At 42.3% G+C, this 18,963-nt stretch overlaps 2 protein-coding genes across 2 annotated transcripts; both read left to right on the top strand.

The window, feature by feature from the left end:
• Positions 1 to 8,622: 8,622 nt before the first annotated feature.
• LOC127339006 (tyrosine--tRNA ligase 1, cytoplasmic-like) lies at positions 8,623 to 11,877 on the top strand. The gene is made up of 9 exons (XM_051364920.2): positions 8,623 to 9,024; positions 9,136 to 9,422; positions 9,525 to 9,621; positions 9,744 to 9,849; positions 10,002 to 10,084; positions 10,520 to 10,665; positions 10,809 to 10,914; positions 11,366 to 11,425; positions 11,605 to 11,877. Exons 1-9 carry the CDS (start codon positions 8,773 to 8,775, stop codon positions 11,623 to 11,625), a joined length of 1,158 nt encoding a protein of 385 aa, XP_051220880.1. The 5' UTR covers positions 8,623 to 8,772; the 3' UTR covers positions 11,626 to 11,877.
• Positions 11,878 to 15,299: 3,422 nt separating this feature from the next.
• LOC139838330 (F-box protein At2g17036-like) lies at positions 15,300 to 17,412 on the top strand. The gene is made up of 5 exons (XM_071827740.1): positions 15,300 to 16,070; positions 16,123 to 16,437; positions 16,612 to 16,926; positions 17,032 to 17,060; positions 17,409 to 17,412. Exons 1-5 carry the CDS (start codon positions 15,300 to 15,302, stop codon positions 17,410 to 17,412), a joined length of 1,434 nt encoding a protein of 477 aa, XP_071683841.1.
• Positions 17,413 to 18,963: the final 1,551 nt, after the last annotated feature.

Genomic DNA, 18,963 nt, shown 5'->3' on the forward strand with positions numbered 1-18,963 from the left:
TCAACGTGCTTCTTGGCTCCTACTGGTTCGATAAACCTTGGTTTCTTACTGAGGGAAAACTTGCTATTGTACGCATCACACCTTTCTCTTGGGGTTCCCAACGGACGTGTGTCTACACGCTATCAAGCACTTTTTCTGGCGCCGTTGCCGGGGAACGAAGGAAAGCTACACCATTTCCTCCCTCGTCAACCACGCGCCAGTCCTGGGCAGCAAATACTTTTTTTGGCGCCGTTGCCGGGGAGATCAAGACACGCTGCAAGGGGAGTCTTCCACTTCCAATCTCTTTACTTTGTTTTTGTCTTGCTTTACTTTTATTTACTACTTTGTTTGCTGCACTAAAACAAAACACAAACAAAAAATTAGTTGCTAGTTTTACTTTATTTACTATCTTGTTCTCCATATTAAAAACACAAAAAAAATTAGTTACTTGCATTTACTCTATCTAGTTTACTTTATTTACTATTGCTAAAATGAGTAATCCTGAAGTTGAAGTTCGTTCGTTTAAACAACAAGGGGGAGAATGTTTAAAAGATGCTTGGTATAGAATTAGTGATGCTCATAATAGGTGCACTAAGAAACACTCCACTATTATCCTACTCGGGAATTTTTATGTTGGTATCTCTAGCTGGAATAGGTATGTTCTTGATTGTCTCGCGGGAGGTAATTTTCTAGGCACTCCTGCTTTAGAAGCTAGTTGCATTATTGAGAGTCTATTTGGAAAACCACCTGTTAATGAAGTTAAAATTGAAATCTCTCTTGAAGATGTCATGAAAAAGATGGAGACCATAGAGCAAAATGTTCCGAGCATTGAGACTAAATTGGGAATACTATTTAATAGCACTGATAAACTTAATAAATCTCTAGGAGGAATTAATGAGAGAATTTCCGTCTTAGAAACTTGTGCTACTCATGGTAATCAAACCCATAGCATTAGTAAACTTGAAGAAGTTACGGGAATTTTGGGTTCAACTTTTTCTTCTCTTAATTATAGGGAGAAAGCTTATGTAGGTAAGGAGCAAAAGTTCATGTATGTCTCTAAGGTGCCTAAGCCAAAAAACTATTATAGGCCTAAAATTGACAAAGCTCTTAATACCACTATAGATAATGGAGCATCCAATGCTTCATCTCTTGATTACACTTGATACACACTTTCTGCGCCTAGCTGAAAGGCGTTAAAAAAAACGCTTATGGGAGACAACCCATCATTTTACTACAGTATTTTTGTTTTATATTTGAGTCTTGGAAGTTGTTACTACTGTAGCAACCTCTCCTTATCTTAGTTTTATTGCATTGTTGTGCGAAGTAAAGTCTCTAATCGAAGGATGATACTAGATTGGGATTACTGCGGAGAAACAGATTTTCTTGCTGTCACGAATTTGGGTTGAATTCTCTGTAGATAACTCAGAAAATTATGCCAATTTACGTGCGTGATCCTCAGATATGTATGCAACTTTCATTAGTTTTGAGTTTTCTCATTTGAGGAAGTCTAGTGCCCCAGAAAAATACGTCTTTACGTACTGTTCTGTTTTGACAGATTCTGCCTTTTATTTCGCATTGCCTGTTTTGCTATGCTTGATGAATTTCTTTGTTCCATTAACTTTCAGTAGCTTTGTGCAATGTCCAGACGTATTAAGAATGATTGTGTCACCTCTGAACATGTGAAATTTTTGTTTATGCACTAACCCTCTAATGAGTTTGTTTTAAGTTTGGTGTGGAGGAAGTTTTCAAGGGTCAAGAGAGGAGGATGATACAATATGATCAAGGAGAGTGAAAGCTCTAAGCTTGGGGATGCCCCGGTGGTTCACCCCTGCATATTTCAAGAAGACTCAAGCGTCTAAGCTTGGGGATGCCCAAGGCATCCCCTTCTTCATCGACAACATTATCAGGTTCCTCTAGTGAAACTATATTTTTATTTCATCACATCTTATGTGCTTTACTTGGAGCGTCTTTATGTTCCTGTTTTTGTTTTGTTTGAATAAAGTTGGATCCTAGCATTCATTGTGTGGGAGAGAGACACGCTCCGCTGTTGCATATGGACACATATGTCCTTAGGCTTTACTCATAATATTCATGGCGAAGGTTGAACTGCTTCGTTAATTGTTATATGGTTGGAAACGGGAAATGGTACATGTGGTAATTGGTATAATATCTTGAATAATGTGATACTTGGCAATTGTTGTGCTCATGTTTAAGCTCTTGCATCATGTACTTTGCACCCATTAATGAAGAAATACATAGAGCTTGCTAAAATTTGGTTTGCATAATTGGTCTCTCTAAGGTCTAGATATTTTCTAGTAAGAGTCGAACAACAAGGAAGACGGTATAGAGTCTTATAATGCTTACAATATGTCTTTTATGTGAGTTTTGTTGTACCGGTTCATACTTGTGTTTGCTTTAAACAACCTTGCTAGCCTAAACCTTGTATCGAGAGGGAATACTTCTCATGCATCCAAAATCCTTGAGCCAAACACTATGCCACTTGTGTCCACCATACCTACCTACTACATGGTATTTCTCCGCCATTCCAAAGTAAATTGCTTGAGTGCTACCTTTAAAATTTCCATTCTTTATCCTTGCAATATATAGCTCATGGGACAAATAGCTTAAAAACTATTGTGGTATTGAATATGTACTTATGTGTCTTATTTCTTATAAGTTGCTTGTTGAGCGATAACCATGTTCCTGGGGACGCCATTAACTATTTGTTTGTTGAATATCATGTGAGTTGCTATGCATGTTCGTCTTGTCTGAAGTAAGGGTGATTTATCATGATCAAATGGTTTGAGTATACATATTGTTAGAGAAGAACATTGGGCCGCTAACTAAAGCCATGATCCATGGTGGAAGTTTCAGTTTGGACAACAAACCTCAATCTCTTATGAGAATATTATCTGTTGTTGAATGCTTATGTATTAAAGAGGAGTCCATTATCTGTTGTCTATGTTGTCCCGATATGGATGTCTAAGTTGAGAATAATCAAAAGCGAGAAATCTAATGCGAGCTTTCTCCTTAGACCTTTGTACAGGCGGCATAGAGGTACCCCATTGTGACACTTGGTTAAAACATATGCTATGCTATGATAATCCATGTAAATCCAAGCTAATTAGGACAAGGTGCGGGCACTATTGGTATACTATGCATGAGGCTTGCAACTTGCAGGATATAATTTACATAACACATATGCTTTATTACTACCTTTGACAAAATTGTTTCTTGTTTTCAAAATAAAAGCTCTAGCACAAATACAGCAATCAATGCTTCCCTCTGCGAAGGGCATTTCTTCTACTTTTATTGTTGAGTCAGTTTACCCATTTCCTTCTATCTCAAAGCAAACACTTGTGCTAACTGTGCATTGATTCCTACATACTTGCATATTGCACTTATTATATTACTTTATGTTGACAATATCCATGAGATATACATGTTACAAGTTGAAAGCAACCGCTGAAACTTAATCTTCCTTTGTGTTGCTTCAATACCTTTACTATGAAATTATTGCTTTATGAGTTAACTCTTATGCAAGACTTATTGATTCTTGTCTTGAAAGTACTATTCATGAAAAGTCTTTGCTATATGATTCAGTTGTTTACTCATTACATTTACCATTGTTTCAAATCGCTGCATTCATTACATGTGCTTACAATAGTATTGATCAAGATTATGGTAGCATTGTCACTTAAGAAATTATCTTTGTTATCGTTTACCTACTCGGGACGAGTAGGAACTAAGCTTGGGGATGCTTGATACGTCTCAAACGTATCTATAATTTCTTATGTTCCATGCTACTTTTATGATGATACTCACATGTTTTATACACACTATATGTCATTATTATGCATTTTCCGGCACTAACCTATTAACGAGATGCCGAAGAGCCAGTTGCTGTTTTCTGCTGTTTTTGGTTTCAGAAATCCTAGTAAGGAAATATTCTCAGAATTGGACGAAATCAACGCCCAGGGTCCTATTTTTCTACGAAGCTTCCAGAAGACCGGGGGAGAGACGAAGTGGGGCCACGGGGCGCCGCCACAGTAGGGCGGCGCGGCCTAGGGGGGGCCGCGCGGCCCAAGTGTGTGGGCCCCCCGTGAGCCCTCCGACTCCACCCTTCCGCCTACTTAAGCCTTCATCGAAGATAGTTCCAGTACCGAGAGCCACAATACGGAAAACCTTCCAGAGACGCCGCCGCCGCCAATCCCATCTCGGGGGATTCAGGAGATCGCCTCCGGCACCCTGCCGGAGAGGGGAATCATCTCCCGGAGGACTCTACACCGCCATGGTCGCCTCCGGATTGATGTGTGAGTAGTTCACCCCTGGACTATGGGTCCATAGCAGTAGCTAGATGGTCGTCTTCTCCTCATTGTGCTATCATTGTTGGATCTTGTGAGCTGCCTAACATGATCAAGATCATCTATCTGTAATGCTACATGTTGCGTTTGTTGGGATCTGATGAATATGGAATACTATGCTATGTTGATTATCAATCTATTATCTATGTGTTGTTTATGATCTTGCATGCTCTCCGTTGCTAGTAGAGGCTTTGGCTAAGTCATTGCTTGGAACTGCAAGAGGGAGTAATTATGCTCGATAGTGGGTTCATGCCTCCATTAAATCTGGGGGAGTGACAGCAACCTCTAAGGTTGTGGATGTGATGTTGCCACTAGGGATAAAACATCAATACTATATCTAAGGATGTATTTGTTGATTACATTACGCACCATACTTAATGCAATCGTCTGTTGTTTGCAACTTAATACTGGAGGGGGTTCGGATGATAACCTGAAGGTGGACTTTTTAGGCATAGATGCATGCTGGATAGCGGTCTATGTACTTTGTCGTAATGCCCAATTAAATCTCACACTACTCATCATAACATGTATGTGCATTGTTATGCTCTCTTTATTTTTCAATTGCCCAACTGTAATTTGTTCACCCAACATGCTATTTATCTTATGGGAGAGACACCTCTAGTGAACTGTGGACCCCGGTCCATTCTTTTACATCGAATACAATCTACTGCAATACTCGTTCTACTGTTTTCTGCAAACATCATCATCCACACTATACATCTAATCCTTTGTTACAGCAAGCCGGTGAGATTGACAACCTCACTGTCACGTTGGGGCAAAGTAATTTGGTTGTGTTGTGCAGGTTCCACGTTGGCGCCGGAATCCCTGGTGTTGCGCCGCACTACACTCCGCCGCCATCAACCTTCAACGTGCTTCTTGGCTCCTACTGGTTCGATAAACCTTGGTTTCTTACTGAGAGAAAACTTGCTGCTATACGCATCACACCTTCCTCTTGGGGTTCCCAACGGACGTGTGTCTACACGCTATCACTACTTCACCGACTTCGGCGCCGAATTCAAGTTCGACATCGACAACCGCGCCGAGTCCGCCGACGCCTCACCGCCAAGGTCTACTTCCCGGCGACCGACGCATCGACTACTTCCACTTCGACACGGAGACGACGATATGGATCGAAGACCCCAACTTCGACTACTTCCTTGACGTCGGTGACTTCCCCCACTTCCACTTTTGTTCCGGTACCGTGAGACCCCGACCATAAGCCCTATTTTCTAAATGTGCTATTTTGATCTTGTGGCATGTTTCATACATGTGTGCATCGCATATCATTTTGTTGCATCGCATCGCGCATCTTGTGGTTGTTCCGGGTATATAGCGAATCACCTAAATAAATATGGAATTATGCGGGACTACTTCTCTCTTATCCCGGTTCCATTTAATTCTGCCGTAGATCACCCATGCCATGTGTTGCCATGTTAATCAACATTTAATTTGCGGGGTAGATAAACAACTCGAACCTAATAATTGTTTGCCGGAATTCCAATTCCGTTTAAATTGGATATAAGTTGCATCGCCGCATCATGTTTGCCATGTCATGCATACCATCTTGATCATGCTGGTTCTTCTTCCGTAGTATTAAGACTTGCATCCATTCGTTGTCCAGCATTTGCTTCCTCCCGGATAGGATCACGAAGTGTTGATGTGAGATACGACGAGTTCTCCGACAAGTTCTTCTGCAGCTTTCCACAGGCGAGCCCTCTCTCTTCACCTATTTTACTCTCTCCCTCGCACTGCTACCCTTATGTTGCGATTCTGTGTCGAGTCACGTGTCCTATTCCACTTGTTTACCATACAATCCTATATGCACCATCCTTAACCATAGCCGTGGCTTGATGTTTGAGCCTTGCGAGTCGTAGGCGTGTTTAGGCTCTGTTGTTTATCTCGATCTGTTATCGGGATAGGTTGGGTCGTTGGGAGGTTATCACATGCTATATCAGTTGTTGGAGATACACATGCTTTTCTTATTTGTTAACAACTAAAATTGTAAGCCTCTGTGAGCCCCTTTGCGAAAGCATCGGAACTTTGACTTGCTAATGTCCCCTAGGACCCGAGTTCTTGTTATCTGTTCCGAGATTGAGCGCTCTACCCATGCGTGGGGACGATTATCGGGACCCCCCCTCACCCATTACCTTTTCTCAAGTTAGTTGAAAAGGGGGCCACAACCTTGGTTGTATTTGGCGCATGCATGTTTATATATTGTTGCCTTCGGGTGTTTACTTCCTGTTGCCTTCGGGTGTTTATATTCTGTACTGTACCCCGCGGGACGTTTAGCGAAGCGTGTGGTTTGCACGCCTAGCCGCCGACGCAACCCCTGAGTCCGTCTCGGAGTACGGCCGGGCTTCGTCACGGGTAGCTTAGTCGGGTGGCCCCCCTAGACTTTCTTGTTGAACTGGGAACGGTCTTGTTGTGAGACATCCACCTGTCGTAAGTGGTTCGAGCATGCGTATGGTCACATTTGGGCAACCCCTGCAGGGTGTACATCTTATCGATAACCCGTGTCCGCGGTTATGGACGACTTGGAATTGTATAGCTTGATCATAGAACAACTTACACCTTATACTTGTTGTTAATAATCTGTTAATAACTTGCGTAGTAATATAGCATTACTTCAACCGATACCTAATAAAACTTGTCCACCGTTGAGTGCCTTTTACATTGCCTCTCCGCAATTGTTGAAGGGGATATGTGTAATCGGCTGGGTTATGTTTGTGTAGTATTTTACCTGTTACCTTATGCGCTCTCTTACCTTCTCTGATTAGACGGATGTTGTAGCGTGTCTCTATTGGTTATAGTTTTGCTGCCGCTAAACCTACCATATAGCCCCAGGCGATATATATTTATACTCGCCCGGCGAGCATAGCCATTTCTAGTCTCGCTAAGTACGTGTCGGAGTTCGTTCCTTGGTACTTACTCTCGCCTTTTCCCTTTCTCTTCTGCTTCCTCCCTCTTGTCGGCAACCGATGGCCCGACTTTGATAGGTACGAGATGATGACGTTAGCAAGGTTACCCTTCCGGCTTGGCCTGGGCAGGGTTATGGACGCCACTGTTTATCTTCAGGACTCTTAGTCCAATTTGTATCTTGTCCGTACTCGGATGTATTCGATCTTCTGTATGATTTGGATCTTTGTATTGTATATTTGTATCTTGACTCGTTGGAGTCGTTGTTGTAACATATGTTTCTTGTGGGCTCTATTGTAATCATGTTGTAATGTTACCGCTCGTGTTAATTCCTCTGGCGTCACGTGTGTGATTCGTCGCGCACGTCATGTCGGAGGGCGTCTCAGAATCGATATCGTGCGGATTTTGGCGGGATTGCTGGAATCCTCATGGTACCGGTTCCGGGGCGTCACACCTCGCTGGAGGCCTGCGCAGCGGCGGCGGCGCTTGTGTGCAGCGTCGGGCGCGGTGGGACGAAGAGGGCCCGGGTCGCGGTGTTCCGGCGTCGGCGCCACCGCTAGGGTTTGGCGCATGGGGCGGCGCCACGACGGAGGCGGTAGGTGGAATGGAGTATGGAGGGGTCGGAGTGGTGCCGGAGGTCGTGTCTATTGCTGGAATTGCGCCAGCAGCCGCGCGGAGGCGAGATTTGGCAGTGGGGTGGCGACGCGCGGGGGAGTTTCTTGGCGGGTTTTCTTCGCGCATGGGTGGAGTGATGCTGCGCGCTGCAGCCGGAGCCCAAAGTATAGTGCTCAGATAGTGCAAAACGGCCCGCATCCAAAAAAAATTCGGAGTTTTCTGACTCCGGCACTGCATATCAGCGTTTTTTTTTGAAACACCATATATTAGGTCAGCAAGCCGCCTCATTAAAAACCTCCTAGTCCCCGTAGGTACCCTGGTGAGGAAAAGAGTGCGTAAGAAACTTGCTGCCATGAAATCAAATGATTTTTACATCATGCGAAAGCCTATCCAAAAGAAAACTAGGGGGATCATCGTCCCAATTACAGCACAAATTATTAGAATAGCAATGCTTAGCTAGCGAGTGAGCCACTTGATTGGCTTCCCTGGAGCTATGCCTTACAGTAACTCTGGTAATGGATTGTGCTTGAAAAAGACAGTCTGCCAATATTGCCGCATATGGACTCCAAAGCTCATTGTTATCATTAAAAGCAGTGACTATTTCTAAACAAGCATATCGGCGGTTAATATAGCGCGCGGCTGATATGGCGCCTGTTGGAGATGCTATGAGTAACTGAGTATATTTGTTATTTTTCTATTTTTCCTTTCCACGGAAGAAAAGCCCGCAAATCGCAAAAAAAAGAGCCCGCAAACGTGAGAGGGCCACGTTTAATTTGTTGCTGCTCCTGAACGTCGCCTAATACACTGTCAAACGAGATCTTTTACGATGTCGTTCTCAGCCAGCTAAAACCCTAGCTATATCCTCCTTCAACTTTCCACGTTCTGACCCGTCGCATCCATGGATCTTTCCCCGGCTCCCGGCGCCTCCACGGCCGCCGAGGTCGCCGCCGCCGCGTCAGTGGACCCTTCCCTTGCTCCCGACGCCTCCTCTTCTGCCAAAGCCGAGGACGAGCGGTTCGCCCTGCTGATGAGCATCGGCGAGGAGTGCATTCAGACCGACGAGCTCAGGCTGCTGCTGCAGAACAAGGAAAAAGCCTTCCCCATCTGCTACGACGGGTTCGAGCCCTCCGGCCGCATGCACATCGCCCAGGTTCAGCCTTCCCCCGGCATCTGTATGAGCAAATTGTTTCAGATCGTAAGACCTTAATTACCAGGACTTGATGATTATAATGATAGACATTCTCGTGTACTGTATTCACAGGGTATTGTGAAGACAATCAACGTTAACAAGATGATCAGAGCAGGATGCAAGGTGAAAATCTGGATAGCAGACTGGTTTGCTCAGCTAAACAACAAGATGGGTGGCGACCTAGAAAAAATCCAGACAGTCGGACGCTACATGATTGAAATATGGAAAGCAGCTGGTATGAATCTCGATGGTGTTGAATTCTTATGGTCTTCAGAAGAAATCAACAAGCGTGCAGATGAATACTGGACACTTGTGATGGACATTGCCAGGAGAAATAAGGTCAAGAGAATAACGAGGAGGTATGCCATTTGAATTGCACATGTATTCAAATGATTCTTCTACTTCCAAACCTCAAATTCGAACATAGATTAATTAATTATCTTATTTCCCTTACTGCACAGGTGTTGTACGATCATGGGCCGTGCTGACAACGAGGAATTGACTGCTGCACAGATATTCTACCCTTGCATGCAGTGTGCTGATATATTCTTCCTGAAGGTTAGTATCTTTATATTGCCAACATCTTTGAATTATCTCCATAATGTAGATCAGGTTATGGATATATTTTTTACTTCACTTCATAATGTAACTAAGTCTCTCTGAACTGTCTCCTTGTGTAGGCTGACATATGCCAGTTGGGCATGGATCAAAGGAAGGTTAACATGTTAGCAAGGGAATATTGCGATGACATAAAAAGGAAGCACAAACCAATTATCTTGTCGCATCGTATCCTTAATTCCTTATTTGCCACGGTTGTGCTGTTAATGTTTGTTCTTATTATCGTTGATATATGTCTCAATGGTTATGGTGTTTGAACTGCTGAATAGTGGTTCATTGCCAGGTTGTACAAAATAGTTGTTCCTTAACGTGAATGACAGATATGCTCCCTGGGTTCAAAGAAGGTCAGGAGAAGATGTCAAAGAGTGATCCATCATCGGCTATCTTTATGGAAGATGACGAGGTTCTCATAATATTTTCTCTTCGGTAACAATAGTTATTTATCTGCAAAGCTTGTGTGACCTAATCAGTCCATGCAACCTCATCCGGACACGTTGGAGTATCGAAAGATATTATACAGCTAGGATATTTTTTGTTATGGATATGCCATGCAAGAAAATGAAGCCGTAGCCACTAAACTTACATGCTAGGTCTGGCTATTTCAGATATGGCTTGAAATGCACTTTCTAGTATTTAAATGTTCAGTTTGTATTTATTGTACTTATTATTTTCCTATGTTTTGCCTTTGTCTTTCAGTAGATCTTTTAGATGACATGCATTTAGCTATTTATCATTGTATCAAGCTGATAGTAAATTCGGAACTTTTGAGGAACGTCTATTTGTCTAGGTTTGGCTCTTTTTCTAAGCTGATATTGTACCACAATAAAATTTATTGCAGGCTCAGGTAAATTTAAAGATAAAGCAAGCTTTCTGCCCATCCAACATTGTCGAGGGTAATCCGTGCCTTGAGTACATCAAGTACATCGTTTTCCCTTGGTTTGAAAGGTTCGAGGTGGTTCGGAAGGAAAAAAATGGCTGTAACAAGTAATATTCTTATGACTACCAAATGTTTCTATTGTCAATTATTTAGTTATTTTTCTGTTGAAAATTGTTTACTACTGAGTTTTCAGTCTCCGATATGGAAGACTTTTTGCTTGTGGAATCTAACAATGATTGCTTTTAAACAGGACATTTTTAAGCATGGATGACCTCATTACTGATTATGCGAGTGGTGCTTTGCATCCTACCGATGTTAAACCTGCTTTGGCCAAAGCGATTAACGAAATATTGAAGGTGTTGTTTTTCATAGTTTTTAATAATGTGGTGATGTCTTTGAGGAGCCATAATTTTTGCTTGTTGTTTTTGTTCATTCCACTACTGTGTCTCTCATTATTCATTTTTTAGTCGATCGTGTTAGGATTCTCAAAGAAAAGTGCAACTCAGTCCAGTTGCACATTTCTAGCGGAAAAGTACAATTGCATTTTTTTAACAGAAAAGTGCAACTCAAGTACTTTTTTGTAAGTGACTTAGACTTAAGAAAATCTCAGTTGACTGAGACATAGCAAAACCGTTTTTATTTTTGAGTTGTCAATCTTGTGTCGTATGAATGCAATTTTGAATTAACTGTCGTGTGAACACCTATGGGTTGTTTCAATCAAGTTCACATCTTATACATATAATCTGAATGTCTCATATTTATTCATAAATAAATTTTCTTGGCCCTAATACCATTTTGCTTGTTCAGCCGGTTCGTGACCACTTCAACACTAGCAAGGAAGCTAAAAATCTCCTCAACACTGTTAAGGTAAGATATTCGTGCCCACTTCCATGGATGGATGTAAGATGAGGACTGTGGCTGTTATGTTCCCATTGTAGTTTTGTTTATGTTGCTCTCATGATAATTGTGACTTCAATATTTCAGCGTTCTAGATAAATCTTTCACTGGCTGTGAGGAACTTAATCCATATATTAACTCTTTTGCAGATGTACAGAGTAAGCAGTTGAGGAGAACTATCTTCCTGATCACTGTATGGACAAACCAACCCTGGAAGCATTCTTTCTTGGGAAGATTTCTTCTGTGTTCCTGCTCTAACTACTCCATAATTTTGTTCTATACATATAGACTAGAAATTTGTTCATGGATAATAGGATGTAAAATTATATGTAAATTAGGATGTGGGGTGATATTATTCACATCAACACACATGTGACTCCATAATTGGGTTTTTTTGTCGCATCAAGTTATATTTTAACTCATACCCACACATTTGTTTGTGTCAAATCTGGCAAATGTGACTTTTAATCTTGTTTCTGCTGAATTGTATGTCACATCTAGCGACATGTTACAAAATAGTCACCGAATTCTTTAAATCATAGCTAAATATGACTTATATATCAACTATTTCTTTCTGTCACATCTAGGATCAAGTTACAAAATGTTTGCCAAGTTGTGTAACATCTAACTAAATGTGACTTATATATCAACAGTTTCTTTCTGTCACATCTAGCGATATGCGACAAAATATCTGTTGAATTCTATAATATCTTACTATATGTGACTTATATATCGACTATTTCTTTCTGTCACATCTAGCGACATGTTACAAAACAATCCACTGAATTATGTAACACCTAGCTAAATGTGACTTATATATCAACTTTTTCTTCCTATCGCATCTAGCAGGAAGTTACAAACCGATATGCTGAATTATGTCACACCTAGCTAAATGTGACTTCTAATCTCACTTGGTTTTTTTTCTATCACATCTAGCGAGATTTTGTTAAAACTATTTGATGAGGAATTCTGTAACATCTAGCTAAATGTGACTTTAATATAAACTAATTTTTCTATCACACGTTACGAGATGTTCCAAAACTATCCGCTGACTTTTTTTTATCACATGTAGCTAGGTGTTATTTTTATTTTCACTAAACTTGTCATATTTAGGTAGTTGTGATTTCCATATCCGCAAGTTTTTGTGTCACATCTAGATGTGACTTTCCATTTTCCGCTGAACAAGTGTTATATATGTGTCAATTCCATGTGACAATTAACTTGTAGGCAGATGCTATTTTTCCATATGTTCTTTGTCCCGTAGAATCATAAATGGCCCATGTGGATAAGTATATGAGGCCAGCCTTGTTTATTTTTTGCTGGAACACCTAGGTGTTAAAGCATGCCAAGTGGATGACATGTTCATGGTCAAAACTATGTTTTGAAACACAAATATTTACGAGGCAGAACACGTGTTTAGCTATCTAGTCAGTAGGGCTTGAAATGTGTTGTCAACCAGTCTGTAGAGGCGCAACTCATCGTTAGGTGCTACATTCCCAGCGGCCCTGAGAGGTGGGGGATTAAACATAAGTTCAAACAAGTTTGCCTTCAAGAGATCTGTTTCAAGTGGTCAAATCAACATGAAAATAGAGTCCTCACTAGAGAAATTAAGTTGAGAAGTTCAAAATCATTAAAAGTGACATGGAGAGTACAACATCATCAATATGTCTGTTTATAGTGGGTACTCTGTTGGAGTTTTTTTTTTTTTTGAGCCGACTCGGTTGGAGACTTGATTCGCTTGTTGGAAGCAGATATTGGTTTTGTTGTTGGATCAAGCACAACCTTGCGAAGAGTGAGCAAACCCTCTGTTGCTTCTTTTGTTCCATTTCTCCCTGGTTTGGTAGAGATGCAAAGCGTCTGCAGAAGCAATAGGTGTCCGTTTTCAAGCCTGGTCTGGAGTTCTTCATATAGTTTCAAGAGGGTCAGAGAGGTACAATCTTTCATTATGGGAAATGATTTCAATTGATTGTTGCTGGCTGCCCTTGTCGCTCTTCTTTTTTCCATTAGCGAAGAAGACCTGTACCAGCTCATGCACACGATACGCAAGATCCCCAATTCACCGGCTATATTAATACCCCGTGTTTCGCAATGGTTTTGTTTGTAAGATCAATGTGTCATTGATCACACTCGAGTTGTCTTTACGTTTCGGATCATTTCTTATAATTTTGTGAGTGTTTCCTGTCATGACATTGCAACAGAACAAGTCACCAGGTGTAGCTGCAGAGATCCTTTTTGCCAACAATGTGCTTGCTTGTTTGTTCGGCACTCCCATGCAAGAAAACGATCGGACACATAATTTTTAATAAGATATAGAAACCATACAGATGATCGCTAAGCAAATTAGTTACCTGGTTATTATTATCTATCGGCCTTAATTTAAGGATAATGATGTAGATCGATGCACCATTTTTCTGTCGACTCGTAACCGTTAAGTTGGGAAACATGCAAGTGTCGTTATTTCCTCCTACATTCTTCCTGTTGTCAGCAGCGTGGAGGGAGCGAGAAAGGCGATACGAAGCGAGCGAAGAAGGTGACTGCTGGGTTTGTCTGTATTTCCTCAAGGGGATTTTTGCAAAATGACCCATCCAACATATTGGGTGGGACGGAAGAAGTACTAAAGATATTAAAGTAAATTCATGGATCATATGGTGATGAAGCGTCTAAATATATACTACTCCCTCCGTTCTTAAATAAGTAGATATCTAGCTCTAAACTTTGTCCACAAAAGAGACTCCTATCTTTCTAATATATTTTAATTGCTTCTCTCTCATCACATGGAAATCAACTCAATAATATTGAGTATATGTTCTCCTTGTTTTCTACATGCACTTAACTCATTAGAGGTGAAATAATTAAAGATAAGAGATGCATCTTTTCAATGCATTTTTTACTCCACTTCATAATTTGTCTTGGAAAATGAACTGACCTTCGCACCCTTGCTTATGAGCTGAGCTCTGTGGTTCTAAGCTACGACTTCCCGGATTCCCGTTGCGACCGCCTCACTAACAAACAACTCTCGAACAAAAGTGTCTATATCAATTCTTTCAGGCACCTGCAGATTGACGAGGTTGCAGAAAAGGTTTGGAGGAGTGCGGCCCCTCTAAAGTGCAAAGTTTTCGCCTGGCTCGCCTAGAGGAAGCGTCTCCCCACAAACAAATGCCGGTTCCGACACCACCTTTCTACTACGGCTGCCTGCCTATCCTGCTCCCAAGACGAAGATACAGATCACATGCTGCTTCTCTGTCCCTGCGCCCGGGAAGTCTGGAGCTTTTTCTTCCCGGATTTTAACACTAGCGGGCCCTCCCGCCTTGCTGACCTTTGGGCAATGCGATGCGGGAATTACGAGGAAACAACAATCATCACTGCTATCACCTGGAGTATCTGGAAAAGAAGAAATGTCGGGACTTTCACCAGCATTGTTGAAGAGTCCCCTTTGATCACTCGTAGGTGCATCGAAGACGTCAGGCTTTGGGCACACCGTTGTACCACCCCCTCTCGCTCCTCCTCTCTTAATAATTGGTGCAATGGGTTTGACCCGCCTTGAACCCCACCCCTCTCTCTTTCCCTCTAAAACCTTTGTAATGATCCCCTATACGTTTTGATGTTATTTAATTGTTTAGGCTGGCGTAAGCCCCGTAGCCCCGGTCAAAAAAAGTTGTCTTGGAAAACCTGTGTATACACTTATTTGTGGACGGATAGAAAACGTGTATGTTTCTACTTGTACAAAGCAGAGTATGTTCCGTACTACAATATGTGAGTCCGTTTGAATTATTCCTAAATACTCCGTATATATACAGGTCCGAGATCAATCTCCATGCAGGCGCCGCGCGCCATGGAAGTCGCGATGTGGGCGGAACTCCCGCATGACGTGCTCCGCGAGATCTTCGGCCGCCTGCACGCCGCCTCTGACTTGGTCCGCTTCCACGCCGTCTGCAAGCCATGGCGGGACACAGCGACGGCCACGACGACAAGGCAGCCGTTGCTGCCATTGCTCCTCGCACAGGACAAGATGTACTCGATCTCTGTCAGGTTGCGATGCGTCTTCTCCCGGACGAGCTACAGCGCGCGACCGCCGTTCTCGATCGGCCGGAGGAACTGGGTGGCCAGCGAAGACGGCACATCCATCTGGTACTTGGCCCAGCGCCCCAGCCCCAGCCTGCGCGACCCACTCACGGGAGCCGTGACCCTTCTCCTGCCTTCCTTCCCGCAGGAGCACGGGTGGGAGGATTCTCCAAACGGCATGGTCTACAGCGATGGGACCGTCCTTCTCTACACCCTCTCCGGCCATGGCGACACGGTGAAGTTCAAGGCGGCGCTTCTGCGTCCGGGAGACGCCATATGGACGGTCGAGAAGAGGACGTTTGAGTCCTCCGAGGAGTGCGAATTCTGCGTCGCGTACCACCGCGGAACAATCCTGATCACCGTCGACGGTCCAGTCGCCACGCTGAATGTCGAGTTTGGTGCCGTCCAAGTGCTGACATTGCCGAGGCCATTGATGCCCGGCGAGCTTGACCACGACTTCTACGTGTGCTACTACGTTCTGGAGTCCCGTGGCGAGCTTCTGTGTGTGTCCGTTTATGCCCGGCCGGATTACCCGGATGAGTTTGGCGGGACGGCGAGTGTTCCGAACCTGGTTCAGTCGCTCTCGATGTCCGTGCACGTGCTAGATCGAGGAGGCGGCGGCCGGGCCAGAAAAAATGCGGTGGGTGAGTAAGGACGGCCGGAGCCTAGCTGACCGCGTCTTCTTCCTAGGGTGGCCCAGCAACTTTGCCGTGGACGCCTCACGGATCAGTGGTGATGCTGTTAGCGGCGGATGCGCCTACTTCGTCTACAAAGATCTTGAAGCGATACCAAATCAACCGTTCTACGTGTTTAGGTATAACATGGTCAACGGCAAGGCTAAGTTCGTGGAACAACTTCCTCAAGGATGGGATGATATGTGCACCTGGCTCTTCCCGCGGCCCTCTATTGCTCCAGTCGAGGTATATATGTGCAATGGAATATTGGTTCCCAATCATTCATCCAACTTCTACAAGCTCTATATCCTCCAAAGTTAAATTTATACTGCCCACACATGCATCTATCATGAGTAGCCGGTCCTACTATGTAAATGTAGTAATTCCGCCCTTTCGACAAACCTGATTTTATTGAACCAGGAAATAATTGGGAGGCTCGAGGGTCGAAAGTGGTGGAAGATGAAGAAGAAGGTGCATATGGCTTCAACTACAAGGAGCAATATTTACATCGAGAGACCTCAGCCACCATGTTACAATCCTTACTTCAGGATGTTTGTGCGCAACATACCACGCACAGTGGATAGCTTTCAGCTACAACAGTTCTTCAGCAAGTATGGAAAAGTGGCCACTGCTAAGGTGATGCGTAAGAGGAAGAACAAGATAAGGAAAATCGGGATCGTAACCATTGCGATGGTGGAAGAGCTAGAAGATGCTCTCGCTGCTCTCGACGGACTGGTTGGTGCATGCATCTACGTACTCAATTTAACTAGTTCATTAGTTGTTTTTGATAATTTTTCGAAATGTGTAATGATGGATGAATGCCTTTTTTTGTTCATGCAGATTTTTAATGGATGTGTCCTCGAGGTGAGGTTGGTGCGGAGGTGGAAGGGGCGGCGTGTGTTTTCTTCTAGACCAAATCAGCATAGTCATGACTATCTTGTATACCTTAGATTGTTGCTATTGTTGTTTGTTATTATGATGGTGTTGTGGAATCCTATTAAAATACTGTAAATTTTATTCATGGCAAACAATATCACATATTATCCTAAGAAGAACCGGCTTCCATGTGTGAATGTCATATGCATCTTTGCTCTCGACGTCATTCAAGATATCTTTCATCTTATGTTCGGTTTTGCCTAACGCGAGCGTGAATCTAACTACATTTTAAACAAAGATAAGTTGATCTCTGGTCCTACATTTTAAACTTCCATCGGCAGATGACGGAGTTACTCATTTTCAATGCTCCACCAAGAACACACTACATACCAATGGCTAAACCATAAATAAAAATAAACTCGGTAACTTCTATTCACTTATTCTACTTAAGTTATAGTATCAGGAGACTATGACAATTCTAGATACTATTTAGTATCTAAATACATCCAATTTTAGAGAAATCTCAGACAAATTTCATGATGCGGAGGGAGTACAAAACATGGCATATTTGGCATATCTAAGATTGATTTTTTTTGAAACCTTGGACAGTAGGGTGAGAAACCCTACTGACTTAATGCATTAAAAAGGGTGAAACAAGTTACATATGTACAAAGGTGGAGAAAAGAGGGGGAGGGCTAGAATATGGTGTAACCATATTCCTAAATCACCTCACCATATATAGAATGTTGCACCAAAGAATATGAAACCAAACATACAAGATGGGATTACATTCACCATTAGAGTTTCATGTCTTCGAAACTTGGAGTCACGGTGAACTTCCGCCATTAGACATCTTTGCTTACTAACTGACTTCCCACAATGAAATAGAAAATTTTAACAACAGAGTTCAAACTTGGAAGATAGCGACGGTAACCTCAACATAAGCAAGTTGGCTACTTGACTAATATGATTTTCAAATCTATAACCAAATTTAGAAAAGTTCAAATCGTAGGTACTCCTACGAACAAAGCATGACTCTTCCAAGATGAGAAAGTTGTGCACAGCTTATCCAACCAAAAACACATCTCATGTGCACGAGCATAGCTTGCTACTGCTTGTGCTCTCTTTACATGCACATACTTATCTCTTTTGTTTCTCTCAAACAGAATAAGATCATGTTATATCCGAACTTCAACAATGTGTAGATTTTCTATTCTCGCTAGAAACAATATGTAGAGATATTCCCAGAGAGACTATTTTACACCTGTCATGTAAAATAAGTAAAACATGAAAAAATTCTTCTCATTGCTGTACAAAAAGGTAGTCCTGCACAAAGTATATGACTGCAAAACGGTGTCTCGATATCATGAAGAAAATATATATGTCCCGGTCCTAGCCAAGGAGCAAAAATAGGGTGACGACCATCATAAATATGTTTCTAAATCCACTAGTAGTTAAATGCCCATGCAGCTCCGAAATCAATCTTCATGCACGCGCCGCCATGAAAATCGCTGGTAAAACTTGGTTTATTCTTGGAATATGTAGATATAATCTAAACACCCTATTATAATAGAGAATGAAGTTCATAAACTAAAAAGATAAATGAAAACATGGTCTCCACAAACATACAACAGAAAATATGAGGATAAACTAAAATATGAGTTTCCAATGATATTACATGAAATTACTTGAAAGAAGAGGGGGATGCGTGGGCATCCCCAAGCTTGTGGTTTTGCTAGTTATTGCCCTCTACTCCATCGTCATCATATCATGTTTCATATCAAATAAATAAATAGTTTCATCTCGATGACACTTTAATGCCTATAAAATGGTTACTTCTCTAAAACAAATAATGGTTTCTACCAACATGCAAGCTCTAATAATTATTGGGAAACC

Source organism: Lolium perenne, chromosome 3 (genome assembly GCF_019359855.2).
Source record: "Lolium perenne isolate Kyuss_39 chromosome 3, Kyuss_2.0, whole genome shotgun sequence".
Lineage (NCBI taxonomy): Eukaryota > Viridiplantae > Streptophyta > Magnoliopsida > Poales > Poaceae > Lolium > Lolium perenne.